The sequence below is a fragment of the Mustela nigripes genome, chromosome 14, assembly GCF_022355385.1.
Source record: "Mustela nigripes isolate SB6536 chromosome 14, MUSNIG.SB6536, whole genome shotgun sequence".
In the NCBI taxonomy this organism is placed as follows: Eukaryota; Metazoa; Chordata; class Mammalia; order Carnivora; family Mustelidae; genus Mustela; species Mustela nigripes.
In genome coordinates this window covers 72,228,626-72,251,776 of record NC_081570.1, presented here as the reverse complement: position 1 = coordinate 72,251,776, position 23,151 = coordinate 72,228,626, and the positions used below count along the sequence as shown (strand labels likewise).

The 23,151-nt window shown below is 34.0% G+C and overlaps 1 protein-coding gene across 1 annotated transcript in view; it reads left to right on the top strand.

The window, feature by feature from the left end:
* Positions 1-23,151, top strand: part of COL24A1 (collagen type XXIV alpha 1 chain) — a 379,684-nt gene that overhangs the window by 9,707 nt on the left and 346,826 nt on the right. The window contains exon 4 of the mRNA XM_059377096.1: positions 2,100-2,153. Within this exon, the coding sequence (XP_059233079.1) occupies positions 2,100-2,153 (54 nt within the window). The remainder of the gene's footprint in view (positions 1-2,099; positions 2,154-23,151) is intronic.

The window sequence follows — 23,151 nt, the reverse complement described above, 5'->3', positions numbered from 1 at the left end:
TTACACAGGTCCAAAAAAGATTTACTGCTGTGTTAAAATTCATTTCTTTTGAAACTGAAAAAAATCAATGTGGACTTTTACTAACAGGCATTCTTGTAAGAGCCAGAAAAGGAATTATGACTGTTACAAAGACAAATACGTATGCCATGGACAATCCACTTTCTTTCTATCCTGATTTTTATCTGTCATGTAAACAATATAATGAAAAATCATCCTGAACTATTACTGTGAGTCGTCCATATTCACAACAAACTTTTGTCTGTATGAGGCCTTAAATGAACGCGACTGGTGTAGTTTTGTTTGGCATTTGGTTGATTTCTTTCTACTTGATGACCTATCACGTTCCCCTCAGAGTCTCTCATGAAGGCGCCCACACCCCCTCCCGTGGCTGGCGCACCACTTCTGTCCTCCTCACTCTCTGTCTGGGTCCTACTCTTCTGAGGAACTGGATCTCTTTCTGCCCTAATTCCATTCCCTTTCCACCATGGAGGCTGTTCCCCACAGCATGACCTTCAACGTCTGAGGCTCCAGCTATTCTCATGATGCAGCAGTTTCCTTCTTTAATTTTTATCTTTTTAAAAGATTTTTCTAATCCTTTCTTTAAGGAAGGAATATATTCCTCTTCTCAAGACTAATTATCCCATTTGTGTGCCTAATTTTATCCTCATTCCATTATTTATCTTAAAACTTGCAACTTTTTATTTTTTTTCTCCCTAGATTTTGTCTCATTTGGCAACAACTAATAAATTATTCTTAAAGAAAAACCCTCAAACTTTCACTGACATTAATTTTTCCTAAAGTTATGCTCCTAGCTCACCATTGCACTATTGAGCTTTGTTAAATAATAGTTTATGCCGTTGCCCTACATCTCCACCAATAACTCACTTGTAAATCTCCATAATCTTTCCACCTATTTTATTGAAATTTACTTTTTGAAGGTTACAAATGGCATGTGTCATAACATCTCATCTTTTTTCCTTAGTTTTGATTTTGCTAGATATACCACCAGTATTGCCATTGCTGATGCCTCTCTCCTTTCTGAAACACAATGCTCTATCAATTCAGAATTGAAAAGGCTGGAAAATAAGTAATTATTAACTATATGTGATATGTTAACCTAGAAGTATGGCCGAAGAGCCCAGGAGTGGGTACCAAACCCAGATGAATATAGGGGTCACCTGAAAGGCTTTCTGGAGGTGAATCTTAGTTCTTCTGTTTGCTGGTCCCATGAGCTTAAGTTTCTTCACTTATAAATAGGTAATGGGAAATAAATAAAGCATTAGCACAGTTATCTATGCATAGTTGGTAAATAGAAGCAATTATTGACAAATATTTATTGAGTATCTAATATGTTCCAAGTGCTATACTGGTGATATGAAAAACAGCCCCTTTTCAAAAAAATCCTAGAACTAAATGGCACATATCATAAGATAGCTAAAATAGCAATAAAATATTTAAAGAACAGATTAAACAGTGTAAGAGATATCTTAAAGCATATACAATTAATTGCAAATGAATTTTCCAGGCATTGATTCCTATGGAAGTTAGTAGGAAAGAGAAATCACTTTATAACAGTGTAGCTAGGACTTAAAAATGAGGTGGGATCTTAGCTGACACTTGAAGAATGATTTGGGCAGCTGTAGGAGGGCAAAATGAAATGAACTAAGTCTTATAGGCATACATAATGTCATAAACAAAAACCCAAGTGCAGAAAGGGTTAACACATGTTAGCAGAAGATTAAACATTTGCACTTTCTTATTTTTAGGCTTCTTACTCTGCATAGCTTTTAGAAGTAGCACTATGCAATATGGCTGGAGATAAGGGTGAAAAATAAGGGAGGTAAGCATCTCAAGGCAGGGTTTTGAATCAAAAGATGGGAAATACAGTCCTCTGTAATTAGTGTAGCTCTCTTGTCCAAGAGTGAAATATCCAACATCTAGGAAAACATGAAGAACTTTGTGGGGGAGAAAAAAAGGTCCCATTCATTTTATGAAATTATGCTGTGCAATATTTGAATGTTACAATAAACATTGTTTATTGCCTATTATTTGTATCTGGATCTGTTCTAAGAGCGATCTGACCTCTCTACTATTTGCAGGGCATACCAGGGCCACATGGAAATCCTGGGTTACCTGGATTACCAGGTCCAAAGGTGAGTGAAGACTAGTGAGTATCACATTATTTTCCTGACATTATTAAAGAAGGTCCTTAACTTTTTGTAATTGAGGTATAGTTGACATAAATATTAGACTAGTTTCAAGTATATAACATAATGATTTGACACTTGCACATACTGCAAATGATCACCACTGTAAGTCCAGCTACCATCCATCACCGTTAAAAGTTACAAAAAAATATTTTTCTTGTGATGAAAATGTTCGTGATCCATTCTCCTGACAACCTTCAAATATGTATGCAGTACCATTGACTGTGATCACTATGCCACACATCATATCCCCTATTTATTTCACAAGTAGAAGTGTATACTCCCCCCTGCCCCTGCAACCACTACTCTGTTCTCTGAATACATAAATTTTGTTTTATTTGCTCATCTGTTTTGTTTTTTAGATTCCACATATAAGTGAGATCATGCAATATCTGTATTTCTCTGTCTGGCTTATTTCACTTAGCCTAATACCCTCAAGGTCCATCCATGTTGTCACAAATGACAAGATTTCATTTCTTCATGGCTGAGTAGTAGTCCATTATGTGTGCAGTGTGTGTGTGTGTGTGTGTGTGTGTGTGTTTATACCACATCTTCTTTGTCCTTTCAATCATTGATGGACACTTAGGTCCTTTTCATATCTTGGCTGTTGTAAATAATGATGCAATAAACATAAGGATGCATATATCTTGATGAATTAGTGTTTTTGTCTTTTTGTGATAAAATACCCAGAATTAGAATTGTTGGATTATTAGTTCTATTCACTTTCTATTTTACATGATTGGCTATATTCCCTATGCTGTATTTTTCATCTCCTTAAATTATTTATCTTATAACTAGAAGTTATTTTGAATTTTTTGACAAAAGTCAATACTGTTGACATTTGCATTTATGGTTGTACAATTTACATTTCTTCCAGCAGTACATGTGAGTTCCCTGTAATCCACACCTTTACCAGTCTTCACCAACACTAGTTATTTCTTGTCTCTTTGATAATAACCATTCCAGCAGGTGTGAAGTGACAAGTCATTGTGGTTTTGATTTGCATTTCTCTGATGACTCTGAGATATTGAGCACTTTTTCATGTTTGCCATTTGTATTTCTTGGAAAAAGTGCCTATTCAAACCCTCTGCCTATTTCTTAATCAGTTGTTTTGTTTTGATGTTGACTTGTATGAGTTTGGATACATAGTTTGCAAATATTTTCTCGAATTCAGTAATGCCTTTTCACTTTTATGATAATTTTCTTTTCTGAAGCTTTTCAATTTGCTGTATTGCCACTTGTTTATTTTTGCTTTTGTTGCCTTTACTTTTGGAGTTAGATCTAAAAAAATCATTGCCAAGAATGATGTCAAGAAGCTTACTGGCTATGTTTTGTACTAGAAGTTTTATGGTTTCAGGTCTTTTAAAGTCTTTAACTCATTTTGAGCTTATTTTTATGTATAGTATAATAGTCTAATTTCATTCTTTTGCATATAACATCCAGTTTTCCCAACACCATTTATTAAAGAAACTGTCCTTTCCCTGTTGTATAGTCTTGCCTCTTTTGTTGTAAGTTAATTGGCCATATATATGGGTTTATTTCTGCGCTCTTTATTCTGTCCCATTGATCTGTGTGAGTCTTTTTATGTCAGTACCATATTGTTTTCATTTTTATAGCTTTGTAATATAGTTTGAAATCGGGGAGCATGAAGCCTCCAGCTTTGTTGTTCTTCTCAAGATTGCTTTGGCTATTCATGGTCTTTTGTGGTTCCATACACATTTGAGGATTATTTTTTCTATCTTTGTGAAATGTGTGATTGGAATTTTGATAGAGAGTGCATTGAGTCTATAGATTGCTTTGGGTAATATGGATATTTTAATACTAATTCTTCTACTCCATTAGCATAGACTATCTTATAATTATTTGTGTCTTCAGTTTCTTTTGTTAATGTCTTACAGTTTTCAGCATACAAGTTTTTTACCTTCTTGGTTAAATTTATTCCTAGATTTCATTCTTTTTGATGCAATTATAAATGGGATTTTTAAAATTTCTCTGATAGTTGTTAGTTTATTGAAATGCAATAGATTTTTGTATGTTGATTTTTTACCCTGTAACTTTACTGAATCTATTAATTCTACTATGTCATCTTCAAATAGTGACAGTTTTACTTCTTCCCTTCCAATTTGGATGTATTTTCTTTCTTTTTCTTGCCTAATTACCATGGGTAGGACTTCTAATACTCTGTTGAATAAAAGTAGTAGGAGTGAGCATCCTTACCTTGTTCCTGATCTTAAAGGAAAGGCTTTTAGCTTTTTACCATTTAGTATGATGTTAACTGTGGGCTCGTCTTATATGGCCTTTATTATGCTGAGGTACATCCCCTCTATATCCACTTTGTTGAGAGGTTTTATCATAAATGGATGTTGAATCCATTTGTCAAATGCTTTCTCTGTATCTATTGAGATAGTTTTTATCCTTCATTTTGTTAATGTTGTGTATAATTTTGATTGATTTGTAGATGTTGAACCATCCTTGTATCCTTGGAATAAATACCACTTGATGATCCTCTTAATCTATTGTTGAATTTAGTTCACTACTATTTTGTTGAGGATTTTGCATCTGTGTTTATCAGGGATATCAGACTGTAGTTTTCTTTTTTTGTGGTATCCTTGTAAAATGAGTTAGGAAGCATTCTCTCATCTTCTGTTTTTTGGAAGAGTTTGAGAAGCATTGGCATTAACTCTTCTTTAAATATTTGGTAGAATTCACCAAGGAAGCTGTAAAACCTAGAATCTTATTTGTTGGGAGGTTTTTGATTACTGCTTTAATTTCCTTACTAGTAATCAGCCTACTCAAATTTTTATTTCTTCATTATTCTGCCTTAAAAAATTGTATGTTTCTAGAAATTTATCCATTTCTTCTTGGCTGGCCAACTTCTTTGTATATAATTGTTCATAGTAGTCTTTATAATCCTTTGTATTTCTGTTGTATCCGTTGTAAATCTTTTTATTTTATTTATTTGAATCCTCTGTTTTTTGAGTCTATCTAAAGTTTTGTCAATTTTGTTTATCTTTTCAAAGAACCAGCTCTTAGTTCATTGGTCTTTTTTTTTTTTCCTAGTTCCTTGAAGTATATAGTTAGATTGTTTGAGATTTTTCTTGCTTTTTAGGGTAAGCTTTTATCACTATGAACTTTCCTCTTAGAACTGATTTTGCTACATCCCAAAGATTTTAGTAAGTTGTACTTCCATTTTCATGGTATTTTTTAAAAATTTCTCCTTTGATTTCTTCATTGACACATTGGTTATTCAGTAGCACATTGTTTAATCTCCATATACTTTTTTCTTTTTCAGTTTTCATCTTCTAATTGATTTTTAGTTTCATATCACTGTGATCAGAAAAGATACTTGGTATTATTTCAGTCTTAAACTTATTGAGACATGATTAATGACCTAACATATATGATCTATGCTAGAGACTTTCCATGTGCACTGAGAAAAATATATGTCCTGCTGCTTTTGGATAGAATGTTTTGTATATATCTGTTTAGTTTATCTGGTCTAATGTGTCACTGAAGGCAAGGCCAGTGTTTCCATATTGATTTTTCATATGGATGATCTATCCATTGATGCCAATGGATATTATTATTGTATTTGTTTTATATATATGAATGCTCCTATGTTGGGTACATAAAAATTTACAAATACATATCCTTTTGTTGGATTGACCCCTTAATCATTATGTAATGCCCATCTTTGTTTTTTATTACAGTCTTTGTTTTAGTCTATTTTGTCTGATGTAAGTACAGCTCCCCCAGCTTTCTTCTGGTTTCCATCTGCATGGAACAATTTTTTCCATCCCTTTGCCTTTAGATTTTGGGTTTTTTATATCTGAAGTGAGTCTCTTGTTGGCAGCATATAGATAGGTCTTGTTTATTTGTCCATTTAGCTAATCTGTGTCTTTTGATTAGAGTATTTAGTCCATTTACATTTAAAGTAATTACTGATAGGTATGTACTTGTTGCCTGTTGTTAATTGTTTTCTGACTGTTTTTGTAGCTCCTCTCTGTTCCTTTCTTCTTCTCTTGCTCTGTTCCCTTGTGTTTTTATGACTGTATTTAGTATTGTGCTTAGATTCCATTCTTACTGTCTTTTGTATATCTATATCAGATTTTGCTTTTTGCTTAACATAAGGCTCACATGTAATATCATATACATGTTCATATATAAAACAGTCTATTTGAAGTTGATAGCAACTGAAATTTGGTCAAATCCTAAAAGTCTACATTTTTACTCCCTCCTACATCTTATTTTTGATGTCACATTTTATATCTTTATTTCATGTGTCCCTTAACTATTATAGTTATTTTTATTACTTTTGTCTTTTAACCTGCATAGAAGTTTTATAATAATCCACTACCTTTTTATATATTTACCAGTGAGATTTATACTTTCATTTGTTTTCTTGTTAACAATTAATACTCTTTCTTTTCAGCTTAAAGAAGTCCTTTTAACATTTTTTATAAGGCCAGTTTAGTAGTGATGAACTTCTTTAGCTTTTGCTTGTCTGTAAAACTATCTCTCCTTCAATCCTGAATGATAATCTTACCAGCAGAGTATTCTTGGTTGTTTTTTTCCCCCCTTTGAGCAGTTTGGATATATTATGCCTCTTTCTTCTGGTCTGCAAAGCTTCTACTGAAAAATTTGCTATTAGTCTTATGGCAGTTTCCTTGTACAGAACAAGTTGTTTTTTCTTGCTGCTTTTGTAATTCTGTCAACTAGATGTGTAACAATGAGAGAAAAGACAGAGAACTTATTTTTTTTTAAGATTTTATATATTTATTTGAGAGAGAGAGAGAGCACAAGAGAATAATTAGAGAGGGAGAGGGAAAATCATACTCCCTTCTGAGCAGAGAGCCCACTCTAGAGTTTGATCCTCAGACCCCTAGGTCATGACCTGAGCCAAACACAGACACTTAACTGACTGAGCTACCCAGGCTCTAAGACAGACAACTTCTAAATAAATTAGAAGTTTGTTTTTAAATTTGTGATTTCCTAGCCCTTTAAGCCTTATTTGGGGACTTCAAAGATATTTAGACTAGTAAAAGTTTCAAGTAGCTATAAGGGCCCAGCTCATTCATGGGGCTGAATTTCCAGGGAGCTTATAGTCCTACCTACCGCCTCATCCCTACAAATATGAAGGAAGAGAGAGAACTTGTGAGAGGAATTTCCTCATGGCTTTATTCGCCCCCCCCTTTCCCTATCTCAGTCAGTAATAATTAGGTACTCAAAACAAACAAATGAGTAATATGGAGAATAAGGGAAGGAGATAAAGATAGAGATAGTGAAAAATATTTGATTTAATTAAAGTTTTAAACTGTGTATATTTAGAGGTGCCTGAGTGGCTCAATCAGTTAAGCATCTGCCTTCTGTTCAGGTCATGATCTCAGGGTCCTTGGATTAAGCCTCACATCAGGCTCCCTGCTCTTGGGGAGTCTGCTCCTACTTCTCCCTCTGCCCCTCTGTTTATGCACTTACTTTTTCTTTCTCAAATAAATAAATAAAATTTTAAAAAATAAAAAAATAAAATGTATATATTTAGAGAAGAAACATATTTGAAAAAATGAAAAACTCTGCAGTAAAAATTATTATTTTCTCAAGATTAAAAACAGTGTATTTTTTAGTATTGACTAGTATGAATGTGTTTTTGGTAAAATGATCTAGGATAGATAAAAATTTGAATCTCAAGTTTTCTTTTTTTTAAGACTTTATTTATTTATTTATTTGAGAAAGAGAGAGGAGAGATCATAAGTAGGCATAGTGGCAGGCAGAGGGAGAGGGAGAAGCAGGCTCCCTGATGAGCAGAGAGCCTGATGTGGGACTTGAACCCAGGACCCTGTGATGATGAACTGAGCTGAAGGCAGACTGACTAAGTCACCCAGGCTCTCCTGGATCTCAAGTTTTAATATTATATTTAGTAGTGTGGCTGTATTTTGACTATTTATAAATATTCACCAATAAAATATTTTTATGTGATCATATATGAGGGAATTTAAAAGCCCTACTTTTAATTTGTAAGCAACTAATTAGACTTCTTAAGAACTTAATTTTATAAGCTGGAATTAGTCTTTAATTTATGTTTAACTTAATAATTTGATGATTATGTCCAAAGTAGCCAAAACTGACCATGATTTATTTTAATTGCACATATTTGCAGAGGACATTAGATTAATGACAGGTGTTAAAAATTACCACTTTGTCTTAAATGCATCCAATAAGGCTTGTTGGGTGTGGTTTTATTTAAAAAAATTCCTATTTATGTTTACCATGAATTTTAAATTAACCAAGATCAATAGAACGTTCAAACTTTATAATCTTCCTATAATTGTTTTCAAGGTAATGCAAAAAATGAAGAGTGCAAGGTCTTTATGATAGATTTTGACATGCAATCATAGAATTTATTTTCCTCTAGGGAATAAAGATTTCTTCTAATTTAAGAAATTTTGAAGTATGAAGACAATGCCAAATATTTTTTTTTCTCGGTTATAGCAGGAATCACAGAGGTAGAGTTGTTGGCCACTACAAAAAGTGTATTAAAAAGTCATCTTGTTTCTTGCACAAGAGATAATCTGTCCATTTCAAAGGGAGGTTACTTGAATCTATGGAAAGAGCAAATGAAAGCAACTGCAGTTTAGAAAGTTTTAACTGAAATAGGAAATGCAATCCATAATGGAATCTCTATACAAACATTTGGATTAATGGGCTTTATGAAAGTCAATAGAACCAAAAGGTACCTTATATAAGTTAAATGATTTAAAGCATATAAAATATCTGGTATAATATAGTTGACACTTAAGAAAATGTTATTTTTCTTTTCTTGAAGGAGCTACTTATGAAGCAACTAGGCAAATTACAAATGTGACTCGCTAAAAATACCACACTTCTTATTTGGTAAATAAAACAAAAAGAGTGTTGTGATTCTTATGAATGAAAATACCTTAAGACAGTATATAAATAGGTTTTATTTATAAGTCTATTTTAAAATTCATGAGAATAAAGCTTACTTTGCTAAAATATTCTAGACTGATGCAAAAACTAATCATTTTATTTTGTTTTGCCTTTACAATAAAATTAGTATTTATCATAAAGAACAGGAAATGTAAACTGATCTTGGTAGTTCTCATCTCCTTTCAGACGAAATGAGTTCTCACTATGTGTTGGTCTTAATAAACTCTTCAATTGTTTAAATGCAGGGGCCAGAACTTACTCATTTTTGCATTTGTGTCTAGCCCAGTACCCAGCATGTGTTGGGGACTCAATAAATGTAAAACTGAACCAAAAAGCTGAATTTCGCACAGGTATCATAAGAGAAGGAGAACTAGTACTTCTTAAGCTTCTAATCTCTGACAATTATTTTATGTCTGGCATCTCATTCAGATTCATTTCAATTAAAAGAAAGTACTATTCAACTTAGTACTTTACTTTGCACAGAAGAAAACATCCATAGGGAGCTTAGTACTTAACCAAGGTAACACACCTTATAACTGGTAGAGTTATATTCAGAAGTGAATCTGTCTTACTCTCTTCCTAACACCATGTTGTCTTGCACAATAGCGAATAATTAATTTATAAAACACTACCTAAAGGAGGAAGGGTGGGGTTGGGGTAACCTAACAGAATTTAAAGACTTTAGGAATTGATTTAACAATAGTAACAAAACATGTCTATTCCAACATTCCAGCTTATTCTGTGGATACTGATAATAACATATAAAGATAAACTGCATTAAGAGTGAAACTGATCTCTAGTACTTGGGAACTATGTTGTTAAATTGTTAAATAACAGAATGAAGTGCCACACAAAATTTTAGTGGCTACATAGCAATTTTTTTCAACATTAGTAACACTAACATGATTCAAAATAAAAACTGTTGAGCTCATTAACTGATATCAGGAGACTAATGATAGAAATAATGAACTTATAAGAAAAATTACAAGAAATGAATTCCAAAATGGTCAATAAACTGCTTGACATTATTAGTCACAAAGGAAATACCAATACGGTCACAATTAATTACCACTTCACACCAACCAGAATGGATAAAATTAAAAAGACTATAAACACTAAATGTTGGCAAAGAGTTAGAGCGTCTGAAACCCGTGCACACTGCTAGAGGGAGTATAAAGTGGTACAAGGACCCAGAATACAGTTTGGCAGTTTCTTATAAAGTTGAACATAACCTACCCTATGACTCAGAAATTATATTCCTAAGTATTTACCCAAGAAAAAGGAAATAGTATCTGAAGAGACTTAACTGGAATTTCATAGCAGCGTTATTTACAAATAAAGTAAAAAACTATAATGAACCTGTTTCTAACAATAGGTTTTTAGTTTATCCATACAATGTTACTCAGCAGTAAAAAGGAGCTAAATACTGACATGTAGCAACATGAATGAGTCTCAGGAACATTGGGCTGAAGGAAAGAAGCAAACAAAACACTTGAGAATACATTGTATATGAGCATCCAGAACATGGAAAACAAACCTATAGTGGAAAAGATCACAATAGTATTTTCTTGTGGGCATGGAGGCTGACAGAGAAGAGGCCTTTAGAAACTTACTAGGGTGATGTCAATATTTTATATGTTGATAAGAGTATGATGTATGGTATATTCATTTGTCAAAACTCATCAAACAATAACACAGAGCATTTCACTGTGTATAGAATACACTTGACTAAAATAAAGGAATAAAAAAATAAAAGCAAGTACACTAGGGATTTTGTAAAAACTTTTGGTATAGGCTGTTTTGAGATTGACTAAGTTTCATATTCTCTCCCTTCAAATCATTTGTTGGAGAGTGTTTTTGCGTAAATAATTTGTTACAAAAGAAGAAGAAGAAGGAGAAGGAGAAAGATAAGAAAGTTTAATTCCGTTTCTTATATACCAGAGAGAATAGCTTTTTTTTCTTGCTGGCAAAATGCCATCTGGGTTCACAGTTTATCATATTTATCTATTTAATGAACTTTATTCACAGGGTGATGAATATTTTTATTACTATTAATTAAGCACATGATTAGTTATGCAGTAGATCTTTAAACCTGAGTAATGAATGCAGAGTCTATATCTTTAGCCTACCATATAATTCTAGGCCAGGCAATCTATTTGTAGGCAAGATAGTTCCTTTCCCAAAAACACTTCTTTTTTTTTTTTTTTTTAAGATTTTATTTATTTATTTGACACAGAGAGAGAGAGAGAGAGATCACAAGTAGGCAGGGAGGCAGGCGGGGGTGGGGGAGCAGGCCCCCTGCTGAGCAGGGAGCCCGATATGGGGCCTGATCTCAGGACCCGGAGACCATGACCTGAGCTGAAGGCAGAGGCTTAAACGGTTTAACACTGAGCCACCAGGCACCCCTCCCCAAAACACTTCTTTTTTTAAATTTTTTTTAATTTTATTTATTTATTTGACAGACAGAGATCACAAGTAGGCAGAGAGGCAGGCAGAGAGAGAGAGAGAGAGAGAGAGAGAAGCAGGCTTCCTGCGGAGCAGAGAGCCCGATGCAGGGCTTGATCCCAGGACCCTGAGATCATGACCCGAGCCGAAGGCAGCAGCCCAAACCACTGAGCAACCCAGGCGCCCCCCAAAAACACTTCTTAAAGGAAACTTAAAACCTTGCCATAAACATTCACAGTTTATATTACTTTAGTCAAGTCCAATAGTTCCTTCAAATTTAATCCAGTTATTGAGAAAGACAAATATCATATGATTTCACCCACATGTGGAGCCTAAAAGAAATAAAAAACAAAAAACAAATGAATAAACAAAAAGCAGAATCAGACAAGTAAATACAGAGAACAAACTGATGGTTGCCAAGGGGAAGAGGAATGGGAAAAATCGGTGCAGGGGAACCGGAGATACAGGCTTCCTGTAATGGAATGAATAGGTCATGTGAACCAAAGGCAGAGCATAAGGAATATAGTCAGTGATGGTAGAATAACATTCTATGGTGACAGATGGTAGTTACACTTGTGATAAGTGTGGCATGATGTAAAAAGATGTTGAATCATTATACTGTACATCTGAAACTAATGTAACATTGTCAACTATACTCAAAAAGCGTTTTAAAATTAAATTAGATTTAAAAAATGTTTGCTAATAAAAAAATCCAAGTTTAATTCAGTTATATGAATCATCTAACCTTAATAAACTGTAATAACAAGGTCTCATTAGTAATATTAAGTTAAATGTTATTAATAATAGTTAATATTGAATCCCAAAGAATAATCTTAATGCTATTTCTATTCCTGATTTTGACCCAGTGTCCTCATGTCTTCTAAACTAGAAGTCCCATTTTCTTTACATGTGAATAAATAAATATATTGAGCATAGATGTTGACCCATTCTAAGAAATTTTGCTGAATCAAATTGCTATGAAAAATGTTCAATCCAGCATTTTGAATGTTAAAGTGTATGTTAAAATGTTGAAGACTGAGGTGCTTCTGTTATTCTGATCAACAAAGGGACCATCTTATAAAGGACCAGACAAAAGAATATGATCCTTTCTTTTGATTCTATGCCTGTGATTTCAGTTAAAATATGACTTAACTCTACTTAAAGTGCTACTTTCTGGGTACCAAAGATTATTACGGTCATGTCAGAAGGATTCTGGAGCTGATCTGAAAGACTTCTAGCCAAAGAGTGATGTGATATGGACTTCATTAAGGATAATAACTGCAGTGGATTGAATCCCATCAAATATGTCTAAATCCATTGAGTTATCATGATGCTCAATACAAACAGACAAAACTTTTCTGGTCACCTTTAGAGGATGCTAAGGAATTACATCTCTGAAATGATCAAATCCTCTCACACCAACTGGGTATTCAACATTGAGTTAGTGTCAGACTCCACTGCCTATACTTGAGACAACAGCCACAGAGGAGTTGTCCAGGCTGCTCATGTTTCTGTCTGCCTGACTACAAATTCAGGGGTCTCACAGCCCCCCACTCCCCCAAGCTTAATACTGCACTAGAACAGCTCACAAACTCAGGAAAACAGATTTCTCAGTCTATTATAAAGAATACAACTCAGGAATAGCTATGTGGAAAAGAGCATATAGGGCAGGATATGGAAGGTGAGGGCTTAGAACTTCAGCGCCCTCTCCAGGTGTGCCACCTTCTGGGCATATTAATGTGTTCACCAACCTGGAAGCTCTTGGAATCGCTTTGTTCAGAAGTTTGTGTATTTCAATCTCTCATCCTCCCCTCCCCCCACTCTGCCTAAATTCCCACCCTCTAGCCACTTGTTTGCCTTTCTGGTGACTAGCCCCCATCCTGAAGCTATCTATGGATACCACACTGAGTCACCTCATTAGCATAAACTCAGATGTGGCCAGAGGGGATTGTTATGAATAACAAAAGACACTTGTGGAACTCAGGAAATTCCAAGGGTTTTAGGAGCTCTGTGCCAGAAGCCAGAACAAAGACAAAATATATATTTTTATTATACTACAATATCATTATTTTGAAAAATGATAAATAGAAGAAAAATAAGGGGAAGGAAAAAAGTTTTCTTACAAAATTATCTTGCTTTTTTTTTAATAGAACTTAAGCTCAGGACAACCAAATAGCTGATGAAGGATATTTTCTCTCTATGGAAAAAGCTAGGAAATGAGGAAAGCATGTTAGAATTTAAAATTACCATTTTTGCAATCCTGATGAGGAAAGGGTTGAAGAACAGCAAAAATAACCCAGTCAATCCAAAAGCCTTGAGGCAGGCGGCTGCTTGACATTCTTTGAGGATAAGCTGATGGAGATAAATCCTGGATGATAGGTCCGAGATATAGCCAGAGCCGGATGACATAGGCCCTTGTGTTGGCAGGATTTCTCTGCCTTTAGTGCTCGTGGTTCTTGGTCATCTCAAAGAATGAAGAGGTAGACCAGACTAAGACTGATGAGCAGCAAAGAGAAGTTTATTGAGCAGTAGTACAAAGCTCCCAGAGAAGGAGGGGACCTCAGAGGGTTGCCCTCAGAGTTTCTAAGTTTAGGGAGTTTTATGAGCTCTTTTGCAGAACTATCTTAAGCAATCAAGGTGTGCTGAGTCATGCCAATCAGGACATTGGTCATGTATCTGTCTGCCTGTTAGGTTAATATCAACTTGCTGATGGTCTTTTTTGCTGACATTAATGAAGGATTGTCAGAAGAAAGGCAGGAAAGGACAAGGGGCAGTATACTTAACAAACTGTTGTTAATTTCAGCGTACAATATAATGGTTCAACAATTCTATATATTACTCAGTGCTCATCATGAGAAATGTACTCTTTAATCCCTATCACCTATTTTATCCATTCCTGCTACCCACCTCCCACCAGTAACCACCAGTTTGTTCTCTATAGTTGAGATTCTGATTTTTTTTTTCTTTTTCTTTTTTTCTGTTGCTCTTTTTTTTTTTTTTTGATTCTTAAATTGCACATGAGTGGGGTCATATGATATTTGTCTTTCTTGGACTGACTTATTTTGCTTAGCATTGTATTCTACCTTCATCCATATTGTCGCAAGTGGCAAGATTTCATTCTTTTTTATGACTGAATAATATTCCATTACAAATAGTATATATACATTCACACACATATCCCCATACTCCACATCTTCTTTGTCTGTTCATCTATCAGTGAACTTGGGCTGCTTCCATAATTTGACTTTTGTAAATAATGCTGCAATAAACACCAGGGTGCCTGTATCTTTTTGAATTACTGTTCATGTATTTTGGGTGTAAACACATCATAGTGCAATTACTGGATTATAGAGTAGTTTTATTTTTAACTTTTTGATGAGCCTCCATATGGTTTTCTAGAGCAGCTGCACCAGTTTGCATTCCCAACCAGTTTCTAGTCCCACCAACTTGCACGAGGGTTCTTTTTTCTCCACATCCTCACTAACACTTAATTTCTTGTGTTTTCAATTTTAGCTATTTTGACAGGCAAGAGGTAATTATAGTTTTGATTTTCGTTTTCCTGATTGTCAGTGATGATGAACATCTTTTCATGTGTCTCTTGGCCATCTGTATGTCTTCTTTGGAGAAATGTCTGTCCGTGTCTTCTGCCCATTTTTTAGTTGGATGATTTGGTTCCTGAGTGTTGAGTTTTTAAGTTCTTTATATATTTTGGATACTAACCCTTTTTTAGTTATGTCATTTGTAAATATCTTCTCCCATTCAATATGTTGTTGATTAGTTTTGCTAATTGTTTCCTTTGCTGTACAGAAGTTTTTTCTTTTGATGTAGCCTCAATAGTGTATTTTTGCTTTTGCTTCCCTTGCCTTGGGAAATATATCTAGAAAAATACTGCTATGGTCGATGTCAGAGAAATGATTGCATGTGCTCTTTTCTAGGATTTTTCTTGTTTCAGGACTCATATCTAGCTCTTTAATCGATTATGAACTTATTTTTGTGTATAGTGTAAGAAAGTGGTCCAGTTTCATTCTTTTGCACATAGCTGTCCAGTTTTTCCAGCACCATTTGATGAAGAGACTGTCTTTTTCCCACTGGATATTCTTTTCTGATTTGTTGAAGATCATTTGACCATATAATTGTGAGTTTATTTCTGGAATTTCTTTTCTGTTCCATTGATCCATCTGTCTATTTTTGTGTCAGTACCATACTATTTTGATTACTACAGATTTGTAATATAACTTGAGGTCTGGAATTGTGGTAACTCCAGCTTTGTTTTTCTTTTTCAAGATTGCTTTGGTTTTTCAGGGTCTTTTGTGTTTTCATACAAATTTTAGGATTGTTTGTTTTAGTTCTGAGAAAAATACTGTTGGTGTTTTGATAGTGATTGCATTAAATCTGTAGATTGCTTTGGGTAATATAAACATTTTTAACAATATTTATTCTTCCAATCCATGAGCATGGAATGTCTTTCCATTTGTTTGTGTCATCTTCAATTTCTTTCATCATGTTTTATAGTTTTCAGATTATAGGTCTTTCACTTCTTTGGTTAAGTTTATTCCTAAGTATTTTATTATTATTGTTGCAATTGTAAATTGGACTGATTCCTTAATTTCTCTTTCTACTGCTTCAGTATTAATGTATAGAAATGCAACATACTTCTGTGCATCAATTTTGTGTCCAGTAACTTTACTGAACTGTTGGCTCTAGTAGTTTTTTTGGTGGAGTCTTCAGAGTTTCTATGCAAAGCATCCTGTCATCTATAAATAGTGGAAGTTTTACTTCTTCCTTACCAATTGATATCTTTTTTTTTTTTTTTTTTAAAGCCCAAGTGGTTGGACATATGGACTCTGGATTGGTTGGTTTTTTTTTTTTTTAAGATTTTATTTATTTATTTGACAGAGAGAGATTACAAGTAGGCAGAGGGAGAGAGAGGAGGAAGCAGGCTCCCTGCTGAGCAGAGAGCCTGATGCGGGACTCAATCCCAGGACTCTGAGATCATGACCTGAGCCGAAGGCAGTGGCTTAACCCACTGAGCCACCCAGGCGCCCCCAATTGATATCTTTATTTTTATTGTTTGTTCACTCTGGCTAAGACTTCCAATACTATCTTGAATAAAAGTGAAGAGAGCTGACGTCCTTGTCTTGTTCCTGATCTTAGGGGAAAAGCTCTCAGTGTTTCCCCATTTGAGTATGATGTTTGCTGTGGGTTTTTCATACATACCTTTATTATGTTAAGGTATGTTCCCTCACAACCTACTTTGTTGAGAACTTTTATCATGAAAGGATGTTATGTTTTATCAAATGCTTTTTCTCATCTATTGAAATGATCATATCCTCTTCTTTTGTTAATGTGCTACATCATGTTGATTGATTGATTGGTTTGCATCTTGGGGATAAATCCCACTTCATTGTGGTAATTTTTTAAATGTATTGTTGGATTTTATTTGCAAATATTTTGTTGAGGATTTTTGCATCTATGTTCATCAGAGATACTGGCATGTAGTTCTCTCTCCCTCTCTCTTTTGGTGTGGTATCTTTACCTAGTTTTGGTATCAGAGCAATGTTGGCTCATAGAATGAATTTGGAAGTTTCTTTTACCCTTCTATTTTTTGGAATAATTTGAGAATGATAGATATTAATTCTTCTTTAAATGCTTGGTAGAAGTCAACTGTGAAACCATCTGTGTTGGACTTCTGTTTGTGGGATTTTTTTGATTACTGATTCAATTTCATTACTGGTCTGTTCAAATTTTCTATTTCTGCTTTGGGAAGTTTGGTTGGTTATATGTTCCCAGGAACTTATCCATTTCTTTTAGGTTGTCCAATTGTCCACCTATAATTTTTCATAATATTCTCTTACAATTGTTTGTATTTTGTGATGTTTGTTATGCCCAAGTTTTCACGTCCAAGAGATCACCAAGGAGCCAACACCCGATGCAATCACAAGAGGGTTTATTTAACAAGCTTAAGCTTGGGCCCAAGTATACCTGACACAGCAGTGTAGGGACTTGGACCCGGAACCAGATTACAGTGGGAGTTTTTAAAGGCAGAATAGGGGTGGACTCAGCGGTGGGGGTGGGTGAGGACAAAGGGGATTATGGATGATGTAAGTCTCTAAGGAATTTTGGAAGCAAGGTTTCTAGGACCTTGAGGGGCTAGCTATTGTCTGGGGAAAAGGTTATTCATTACCAGTACAGGGTCTTTTTACAGGGTCTTTTTACAGGGTCTTTTCCTGAGACCCTTTTATGCTTGGGAATGATTGTCAACACTATCTTGGCCGTTTAGAGATAAAGTTTCCTAAAGGAATTGTTAAAGTAGACTTACAGGATCCTGGTTGGACCTGTTGGAGTAAGGGGTTGGTCAGGCTAGGATTGTCCTTAGCAAAACCTCAAGGTGAGGGCAGTTGAGTCCCCAGGGGAGAGCCACTCTGTTTCAAGAGCTTGTCAGTAGGTAAGGAATTTCAATGATTTTCTTCTGTCTCTGTTTCCCACATCAATGTTGGCTGTTATTTCTCTCTCATTTGTGATTTTGACCCCTTCCTTCCTTCCTTCGAGTCTGGCTGGAGGTTTATCAGTTTTGTTAATCTTTTCAAAGAACAAGCTCCTGGTTTTATTTATAATATATCCTATTATAAATATAATAATAATATTATTAGTTTCTATATCATTTATATCTGCTCTAATCTTTATTTCCTTCCTTTTGCTGGTTTTGGATTTTTTTTTTTTCCTAAGTCTGTGAGGTATAAGTTTAGCTTGTTAATTGAGATTTTCCTTGCTTCTTGAGGTAGGTCTATATTGCTATAAACTTTCCTCTTAGAACCACTTTTGCTACATCTCAAATATTTTTGACCTGTATGTTTTCATTTTCATTTACTTCCATGTAAGTTTATTTTTTCCTTTAATTTCTTGGTTAACCTATTAATTGTTTAGTAGCATGTTATTTAATCTCCATGTATTTGTGCTCTTTCCATTTTTTTCTTACAGTGATTTCTGGTTTTATAACATTGTATTCAGAAAATATGTATGACTGATCTTTCTGAATTTGTTGAGACTTCTTTTGTGATCTAGTATGTGATCTCTTCTGGAAAGTGTTCCTTGTGCACTTGAAAAGAATGTGTGTTCTACCATTTTAGGGTGGAATAGTCTGGATATATCTGTTAAATCCATGTGATCTTGTGTGTCATTCAAAGTTACTCTTTCCTTGTTGATTTTTTCTTGGGATGATCTGTCCATTGATGTAAGTGTTACAGTGCCCTACTATTATTGTGTTACTATTGATTAGTTTCTTCATGTTATTGTTAACTGTTTTACATAGTTGGGTGCTCCCATGTTGGGTGTATAAATATTTACAATTGTTATATCTTCTTGTTGGATTGATTCCTTTGTGATTAGTGTCCTTCTTTGTCTCTTGTTACAATCTTTGTTTTAAAGTCTGTTTTGTCTGATGTAAGCAGTGCTACTCCAGCTTCTTTTTATCACATGCATTTGCATGATAAATCGACTATCATCCTCTCACTTTCAGTTTGCTGGTGTCTTTAGGGCTGAAGGAGTTTCCTGTAGATAGTACACAGATGGTCTTTTTTTATCCACTCTGTTACTCTGCTGTGTCTTTTGGTTGGAGCATTTAGTCCATTCCCAGTAGTTATTGATAGATTTGTATCAAATGTATCAAATACTGCTGTTTTGTTACCTTTTTAGTGGTTGTTTTTGTGATTTTTCTTTGATCCTTTCTTATCTTGCCCTCTTTCATGGTTTGCTCATTTTCTTTCATGATATATTTGGTTTCCTTTCACCTTGTTCTTTGCATATCTATTACTGGTTTTTGATTTGTGGTTATCATTAGGTTTCTGTTATAGCAGTCTATGTTAAGTTGATGGTCACTTTTGTTTGAACTCGTTCTTTACTCCTCTCCCCACCACATTTTAGATAGATGGTGTCATACATCACATCTTTTTATTTTTTTAATCCCTTGGCTGATTTTTACAGATGTACTTATTTTCATACTCTTATTTATGGTCTTTACTTTCCACCAAAAGAATCTCCTTCAACATTTCTTGTAGGCCTGGTTTAGTGGTCATGAACTCCTTTAGGTCTTCTTCATCTATGAAGCTCTTTATATCTCCTTCTATTCTGAATGATATCTGTGCTGGATGGAGTATTCTTGGCTGAAGATTTTTTTTTTTTTTTTAAGCACTTTGAATATATCATGCGACTCTCTTCCTTGCTGCAAAGTTAAAAATATTGTGTATTTTGTAGTTTTTGGTTATAGTGTCCAATAAATACCAATTAGACTAAAGTGGTTGATGATGATCAAATTTTCTCTATCCTTACTGGTTGTTGTTGTTGTTGTTGTTTTAATATAGTTATTCTATTAATTACTGAGAGAGGTGTGTTAAAACAGCCAACTATTATTTGTATTTGTCTGTTTGTGTATTTAGTGTTTAGGAAATATTTAGTCAGTGTGAGGTTCATTTACTTTGCAGCTCTGTGTTGTGCATACATGTTTAAGGATTGTTGTGTCTTTTTAATGAACTGATCCTTTCTATCATTATCAAGTGTCTCTCCTTATCTCTGGTGGTACTCCTTTACACCAGCTTTTTTTATGATTATTGTTTGACTGGTATATATTTTTCTTTTCCTTTACCTTTCTATATTTAAAATATATTTCTTCTAGACAATACATATTAGATCTTGCTTGTTTATCTGGTCTGATAATCTCTGATTTTAATTGGAATGTTAACTCCATTTATATTTGTGTAATTATTGATATGATTTGGTCTCACCTACATTGTCATTTCTTTTCCATTTATCTCAGATATTTTATGGTCTTCATTCCTCCTTTTTTGCCTTCTTTTGGGTTAATAAAATATTCCATAGTATTCCATATAATTTCTCTATTGACATTTCAGCTGTATCTCTAACTGATTGATATTAATAGTTGCTTTAGAAATTACAATATCCATCCTTAACGCATTCAAGTTTACTAGAGTTAATATGTTAACAGTTCATTTAAAATATAAGACCCTTATGACCCTATGATTATATTTATATAATCCTTTGTGTTTTATTGTCATTTATTTTACATCTATATCATTATAAGCCCTAAAGTACAATGTAGTAATTTTTGTATTAAGTGATCAGTCTTTAAAGAAATTAAGAGAAGAAACAAACAAGGGAGTCATTTAATATTTCTTCATTTATTTCATTTCCAGGGCTTTTCATTTCTTCCTATGGATCTAATTTCTAGTTGGTATCATTTCCCTTTAGCTAAAAGAAGTTCCTTCAGTATTTCTTGGGGAACAATCGTGCTGGTGTTGAATTATCTTGGGTTTTATTTACCTGAAATTTGTTTTATCTATGTTCTTTGAAGTAAATTTTTATAGAATATAGAAATTTTGGTTGAGAGTATCTTTGTTCCAGTTCTTTAAAGATACTTGTGGGGCGCTTGGGTGGCTCAGTGGGTTGAGCCTCTGCTTTCAGCTCAGGTCATGATCTCGGGGTCCTGGGATCGAATTCCTTGTTGGGCTCTCTGCTTGGCAGGGAGCCTGCTTCCTTCTCTCTCTCTGCCTGCCTCTCTGCCTACTTGTGATCTCTCTCTGTCAAATAAATAGAATCTTATAAAAATAATAAAGATACTTGTGGTTCTTGTAATCTTCACTGTTTCTGATAAAAAGTTAATCATTAGTCACCTTGTTATTCCCTTTTGTATAATGTGTCATTACTCGTAGGCTGCTCTTGAGGCATTTCTCTTTGTCTGGCTTTTAGCAGTTTGATGACAATGTACATAGGGGTAGTTTCCCTTAGATATCTCTTGTTTGGAAATCACTGAATGTCTTGGATCTGTAAGTTTTTGGTCTTTCTGTAATGAATCTGGGATATTTTTGGCTATTACTCTTTCAAGTAATCTTTCTGTCCCATTCTTTCTCTCTTTTCCTTCTGGGACTCCATGTATGTTAGACTACTTCATGTTGTCTCACAGGTCACTAGAACTTTATTTTTTCATTTTTTTCTTCTTTACTTCAGATTAGTTAATTTTTATGGATCTCTACTTAAGTTTACTAAACTTAATTTCTGCCTTCTATAATATATTGTTAATCTCATCCAGAAAATTTTTCATTTCAGATAGTATATTATCAGTTCTGGGATTTTACTGTTCTTTTTTGTGTACTTTTCACTTGTCTGCTGATATTTCTGTGTTCACTAATTATGATGATCATTTACCTTACATCTTTAAATATATTTATTATAGTCAATTTAAAATCCTCTGCTGTTAATTCCAATATATGGATCCTTTTGAGGTCTGTATTGACCACTTTTCTCTTCAATGCAGGTCAGATCTTGCTTTTTTTTTTTGTATGCTTAGAAACATTTGATTATGTACTGCGTATTATGTTTAATATGTGGAAGAACTTTAGATTCTGTTAGTTTTCTCTGAAATCCTTTGATAATGGCTGATTTTTTTTTGTTCTACAATTAAATAACTTACATTATTTAGTTAATAATTTAAGCAATTATTATAAATAGTTATTTATAATAAATAACTATTTATAATAATTGCTTAAATTATTTTATATTTATTATTTATAATAAATAACTATTTATAATAATTGCTTAAATTATTATAAATGTTTATAAATTATTATAAACAATTATAACAATTATTTAAATGATTAATTAAATAACAATTAAATGACTGGCTCATCATCTTAAACTTGTATGGGTTTTGGTAACTTTTTAGGGGACAGATTTGTTTCAGTTTTGCTTATAGTGTTAGTGGTAGTCTAAGCATATAATGCTTGCTTCTAAAGTATAGCCCTTTCTGAATTTCAATGGAAAGGTGATAAGGCATTTACCATGTCTCTTAAAGTGATGTGACTCAAATCCCAAATTATTTCCCCTGCAGCCAGCAGCTAAAATTTATATTCAATTATTTTAGCCTTCTGGTTGTTGCTTTTTGGTGAACTCTGGAATCCATCTCATGCAACCACATTTAGGATCAGCCAAGAATTGAAGAGAGTCTTTATCTAGACTTTGGGGGAAAGCTGTCCTCTTTCTTTTTTCATTTCTTTTCATCTGTTCTTTTCTTTCTAGGATTTCCCATCTCAACTTACAGTTATTCAGGTAGTCTCACATTCTGTCCTTTGACACCATTAGCCAAAACATCTACGGTTTTTTGCTTGAATTCTAGTCATTCCATGCAGACTGTGGAGGGTCCTCAGAATAAAAGTTGTATGGTAGCTCAGTTGACTGAGTGACTGCCTTCAGCTCAGGTCATGATCCTGGAGTCCTGGGATCAAGTCCCGCATCAGGCTCCCTCCTCAGCAAGGGGTCTCCTTCTCCATCTGACCTTCCCCTTCTCATGCTCACTTATTCTCATTCTCTCTCTCTTAAATAAGTAAATAAATAAAATCTCCAGAAGAAGAAAAAGAAGAGGAAGAAGAGTTGTATAAATGTGTACTATACCAAGTGTGGTTCTTTTCTTGAATCCCCTCCAGTGTGTCCTGCTTTTTGATTGTTCTCCTATGCTTTCAAATAATTGTTTTATGTATTTTGACCTATG